Genomic DNA, 6,265 nt, shown 5'->3' with positions numbered 1-6,265 from the left:
ATCTGATTCTTGCTGTTACATTGACAGTATTCCATAAAGATGACGAATTGTGTCGAATGTGGAATGCAAAAGTGCAATAAATATTATTCCAATAACCAAATGGAAGCCGATGGAGGCAAATGAAAATAATGATCTTTACTGTAGCAAATGGTTCTTTTAAAACATTTAAAAATAATTTTATAATAAATAAAACAGCTCACCATTTCGAATAAATTCGTTTTTTATTTCTTTTTATTTTTCGATTCAGTCGTTTTCATATTTCTCTAATCTCATCTAATCTGCGAATAATTTATTCTTATCACAAATTTTGATTTCTAGCTTATACTAGGTATAAATTTTTAGTTTTTAAATTAATTAATTTAAAGTTTTTATGACACGTAGAGAGATCATTTAATTGGAATGAAAGAAACGACATTAAATTTATTTTGTGGTGTTTGCATCGACTGCATCGGTGTTGACAACGTCTTTGACGACATCGTTGTTGACATCATTGTTCTTTGCCAACTGGATTGCATTGATTGCCCCAAAATTTGGATCGATGTTTTCATCATGTTTCTTGGCCAACTTTTTCTTTAAATATTCGAGTTGCTCGCTTGATCGCACCAACTTCATTTTCAAAACCTCCTTTTCCTTGTTCGACTGCTCGACTGTTTTCAACAATTGCGACCGTTCCTCTTTGAGAGCATCGACTTCTTTCATGAGTTTAGCATTCAAGCTGATCTGTGTCTGCAAAACCTCGGCCTGTTGCTCATTTTGTTGAAGTTCAGTGGTGGATTTAGTTGTGGCGATTGGTAAAAGATTTGGTGGTGGTCTCTTCGCTGTACTATCATCCATTCGTTTTCCGCCATTCAACAAAATACCACTGACCCCTGGTTTGAATGGTGGTATTTCTGGCAACCATGGCAAAGTTCGTTTTGTCGGTACATCAATGGCTATAAATTAAAAAAAAAACGAAGTATTAAAACTATGAAGTTATGATAAACATTATCAAACAGTTTAAGCTATTATAAATTAGCGCATAGTAAAAAACAAACAGTGGTATTAATTTAATTGATTTAGAAGTTAGTCCACAAATGATTTATCAATAATTAAACTAAAAATCGGAACGCTGTTTGGTGCAGTTACCATCGTCACTATTATTAAAATTGGGCAAAAAACTTACTTAATGCACGCTGAGTGCGTTTTGCGGCTTTCGGTTTTTCAATTGGTGATGAAGCAGGCAATGAATCGGGAAATGACACGTGTACACTTTTGGTACGGTTTGTTCGCTTGGCTGGTACAGGAATTGGTGCAGATACAATGTGCACACTTTTGGTACGGTTTGTTCGCTTGGCTGGCGCGTACGATTCCTGTACAGGAATTGGTACAGATGCAACGTGCAAACTTTTGGCGCGGTTTGTTCGCTTTGCTGGCAAGTACGTTTTCAATGGTTTTTGAACCACTGGAGAAAGCGACGAATACGAGCATGAAGACGAATACGATGATGAATAACGTGCTCGTTTCTTTTGATGGCGCCGATAATTACGTTCTTCATCACTGTCAAATTCAGATGAGCTTGCATAGTCACGGCGGCGTTTTTGGTGATCACGATGACCATGACGATGTCGATGATGACGACTAGAATGTCGACCAGAATGACGACTACGGTGACGAGACCGGGAGCGATCGTCAAAGTCATCACGTCGACTACGACGTTCATCGTAGTTGGCAACATACGGGCTTAAATCGATTGGCACAGTAATCACTTGATGACCACGAGGTTGAGCACGAACACTGGCATTTGGTGTTGAGCGACCAACTCCACCATGGCCACCTCGTCCACGACCACCTCGTCCACGACCACCTCTTCCACGACCACGTGGGCGACCGCGAACACCAGAAGTACTTGGCGTTGGTTGTGAGTTATTCAAGGCTGATGAAGTTTCAGTAATATTTAACTGAATTTCACCACGTTCGACTTTTTCCATGCCACGTGTTTTGACCACTAAATACACAAATAATTTTATTTATCTTTAATTTAATAATTATACACATTAATTTAATAATTATATACATATGTGTCCGTAAGAATAGATAGATTACATAGAAATCTCTATACAAAAAGAATCAAATGTTGCATTCTTCAGAATCACTTTTTTTTATTCCCGCTTTTATTCCCATCGAATCATATAGTAGACTAGACAGACTTGAGTTTAATATAAAAATCCAAGTTGTAACACACTTACTTTTAGTTTATTGAAATTTGATTCAATTTGAGTATTCCTTGAAAATTCAATTTATTTCGTGAAATCGCGTGAAATAATTTATAAAAACCTTTGAAAAACAAATAATATGAACAAAATGTTCATGAAAAATTAAATAAAATTTATAATTTCGACACACTTTTTAGTTTTGTTGGTTCAAAATTTCTTAGTTTCGTTTTAATGTCTTACCTTACAGAGAGCACGTACGAAAATATATAGCTTTGAGAATGTGCATGTCATACATGACAGCCATTCTCTTAGTTGCTTGGCGCGGAATATTTGATGGCAGAGGGCGCATCAGAAAAGATTCTGACATTTGAATGCATGTATTAGATACGATGCTAATGCCTACCGCTTGTAAACAATGAAAGAGTACATGAAACACGACATTTTATACCATAGTGAAATGCTATTTAGTCGGTTTTTCTCGCATAGGCACGGCCACAGTAATCCATTGTTCTGTTGCACTTACTTTAGTTTAAAATTTGTGTAGGACCAACTCACACGCATTACAGAAACCGTATTATAGTAAACAGCTACCAAACATTAGATGAGTATTTGCCTGTTTCACCTAGATAACAAACTCGAAAATTTCAACTTCAATTATATTCATTTTCGACCATTTATTCCCGACAAAGTTTAAATAGTCATTTCATTGTTCATGAAAATATCCGTGAAATGAATAGGTTTATTGAATTTTCCAAGAATATTTATTCATCGATATCGAAATCTTAAATATATTTTTAATAAGTTCCACAATTGGTTTTTTCAACAAAAATATCACTGATTGAAAAAAATTAAACGTTAATAACGCGCTTTAAAGCACTTTTTGTAAATAACGACAGCTTTGAAAAAGTTCAAAGAGACTTGATCACAGACATAAAGTCAGTTTAAGAATCGTATGTCACTTGCACTGATTTTCTAATACAGTTTCAATTTAAAAATTTAAACATAGAAGATTTTGCAGCACACAATTGTGTAAATTTATTTCCGATGAGAGTTTTTAAATCATTTATTTTGGCAAAATTATTATAATGGCCAAAAGTCATATTCACCATTTGTTGGTGTAATTTTATTCAATTTTCCCACTTCCAGTAAAGTGAGACAGTGTTGATTCAATCTGTTAAATTTGGTTTGTTTGCCGCTTCGTGAAGTTTCCAGAAAAAAAACTTGACTTATTTGATGAATATCTTAAAATAAATCTTTTTGCTCCAATGGAAAAACATGGCAATTTAAGCATTCATGTTTACATGCAGACGATTACTCTTTTCGAAGTTGGAATATTATCTCGAGTTCATTTTTTAAACTTTGACTGTGCATGATCAGTTGAAGCACATGAATCAAATTTAAACATATGCAAATGCCTTTTTCTCTTCAACAATTTTTCTCTCACTGGCAACGGAAAGCACATGACATAAAATTGCTTCGAGGAGATGAGCATGATTACATGCACGTGTTCCATTTCGATGTTTAAATCAGCGACTCTGATTTTCTTCATCTAAATGAAATTTATAGGTGAAAATGAAGTAAGAAATCAAATCAAGCGTGAAGCTGCCACACACCTAAAGAACGTCTCCTTCGTTAAAAAAAACACGAAATATATTTGTATAACACGTAGCTCGAAACAGGATATGTAATTCGCAACTTTCCAACAAATTACTTGATCGAATCCCAATTACATAATTTGCATTCGTCGTGTGTGAACTGAAGTCACATACATTTACGCAAATATGTAAAAGACGATCGAAGGTATAAGGGAAATCTGTGTTACATCTCTAAACATAAGCAATCATTTACAATAAAATGCAATAAACTAACCATCGAAGAATATGACTGCGCTCGATTCATTCTACCTTCCAGCTATGGTTTTTATATATCTATAGATATAAATGACTTGAACGTGTTTATTCGCACGAATAGCGAACTTTTCAAAACAAATCGGATCCAAAATCGTTTGAATTGGATTATATTCACGTAACGGAGTTACCAATTTCGTTCCCGCATTAAAACGATGCATTCACGAAGAAAATATACCGATTTTGACATTGTACTCTTGGAAATGAGAGCAAGCCAAAGAATGATACTAAACATTCGAAAAAACCGAGCAACAGAGTAGTTAATTTTGTGAGCAAAAAAAAAATCAAATAAGAATTTATATGTTTTACGTCTTTCAGTTGAGTCAGTAAGCATTTGTCTAACAATAAGCGCAGTGAATATTCTCGATTTTAAATTAGCACGCGATTTTGGTACGAATCAAAACCAAAAACTAACCGAATAATTTGAGATTTATAAAATGTGTTTTTTCTTTAATTCGGGGCTTACTTTGGCAATAAATTCAATGTAGGAATGTGGCTAGCTCTCTGACTCGGAGAAACTTTATAGTATAGATTCATCCATTTCCATGGAATACAATATCAAGTCTACTTTGATTGGGTTCCTTCATTTTGCATAATACGGAGATAAATTTTGAGATTCTAAAACAGCCAATTTTTTTCAACCATTCAAAATATATTGAATTGTCTTGAAGGGGAAAAACCACAAAAAAACAGATACAACCAATTTCTTGTACTGTATGCACGAATTTAAAGATTTACGCTCTGATGATATTTTTTTTATAATCAATTTTAAGTATTATTACAAATTTACAAGCTATTCGAAATGAAGTATGTATTAAAAGATTATGTTTTTTTCTTCTTTTGTTGACGCTAACATAATATATTCGACCGAATAAGTATACTTGAATTTATATGTTTTATTTTTTTAATTTTTTGTGAGTATTTATTTATTCACTTTATTTCTCAATTGCATTGTTTCTCAATATCAATTGGAGGAGGCTTTACTTCTATACGGTTTGGAAAATTCTTTCCATTTACTTTGGTTTTTGGTAAAAAAATGTAAGACCCTTTTTGATCGTAAATTTTTCCACAAGTTTGCATTAGATGAAAGGGAATTTGTGATTGCATATTATTGGAATTTATATGCAAAAAGTCGATTGTACAATTGAAAAAATGCCTGTAATTTATCCTACAAAAATATTTTGAAAAATACTTTCACCCAGTGAAATAAATCCTTATTTTACCAATGAATCAAGCTCATTTGATTTTCATATTTCAGAAAACTTTGCTTATGTAAATTGTCCATTTGGTTTTTCTTATATTAAAAAAGAGAAATGCGACACATTGTCATGAACCACAAACAATGCTACTGAAATCTGGAATTTTAATGGAAACATTGTCAAGTCAGCCGTTTAAACTATTGATTGCATTTTAAGGTTGCTTAAAATCATCCTATTGCAAAATGGTCCGATAACATACACGCGTCTCGCTTGCTTACTTGAACGAATCCAATTTTTAAATTCCAAATGTGCAGAAAGAAATTCCACACCAAATGGAGGAAAATGTGAAAATAATGGCAACAAATGTGCAAAGGATTTATCTTGCTATTTATGTATGTGTACCATGTTTGTTGGTGGCTTGAAAAGGTTAAAATTACCTAATAAATCACAGGCACACCAACCGAATGTTGATTTGTAGGTACTGAGAACTGTATATATCCACATATATATTCCAACTAATCACATTGAATGAAAATACTTGATAAATGTTAAGATAGAACCCCTTTTGGCACTTTTTACTTCATTATACGTCTAATGAGATATTTTAAAAAAATAGTCATGTGGTTTTATAAAAACCATTAGATATTTATCATAGATGATACGGTTCAATTGGAAAACTTTCGGATAAAAATAGAATAGAAAAAAACACTTCAAAGTTTTGGGACGTGTTTTTCAGTTGTAAAAGAATTGATCATGATTTTTTTTTTCGTCATGAGCTTAGTTGTGCAGAAACAAATAAAAACGTGTTGATGTAAAATTGAATTCTGACTCTTCGATGTGCCAGAGATAAAAAAAAGATTGGCACGCATATATATACAAACTTACTCGCAATTCGAGCTAGATATCGAGCATAAAAACAGAAGGGCATTTTCATATAATTCAACTGACAATTGCGAACAATGCATAA

The 6,265-nt window shown here is 33.2% G+C and overlaps 1 protein-coding gene across 1 annotated transcript; it reads right to left on the bottom strand.

The window, feature by feature from the left end:
- Nucleotides 1-378: 378 nt before the first annotated feature.
- LOC116349655 (ATP-dependent RNA helicase ddx46-like) lies at nt 379-2,266 on the bottom strand. Its single transcript, XM_031781195.1, has 3 exons — nt 2,226-2,266; nt 1,163-1,984; nt 379-932 (listed from the first exon to the last, which is right to left on the bottom strand). Coding segments are annotated over exons 1-3 (1,335 nt in total). The 5' UTR covers nt 2,227-2,266; the 3' UTR covers nt 379-420.
- Nucleotides 2,267-6,265: the final 3,999 nt, after the last annotated feature.

This window comes from Contarinia nasturtii, unplaced genomic scaffold (assembly GCF_009176525.2).
Source record: "Contarinia nasturtii isolate CC-2019 unplaced genomic scaffold, AAFC_CNas_1.1 Cnas_scaffold_3071, whole genome shotgun sequence".
Taxonomy (NCBI): Eukaryota; Metazoa; Arthropoda; class Insecta; order Diptera; family Cecidomyiidae; genus Contarinia; species Contarinia nasturtii.
The sequence above is the reverse complement of the archived record's forward strand: the minus strand, read 5'-3'. Positions and strand labels throughout refer to the sequence as shown.

What these genes read in the sequence shown, in the direction of transcription:
- LOC116349655 (XM_031781195.1), bottom strand. An exon ending in ACGCACTCAGCGTGCATTAA is followed by an intron (nt 933 to 1,162) that starts GTAAGTTTTTTG and finishes TTTAATTTATAG; the next exon opens with CCATTGATGTACCGACAAAA.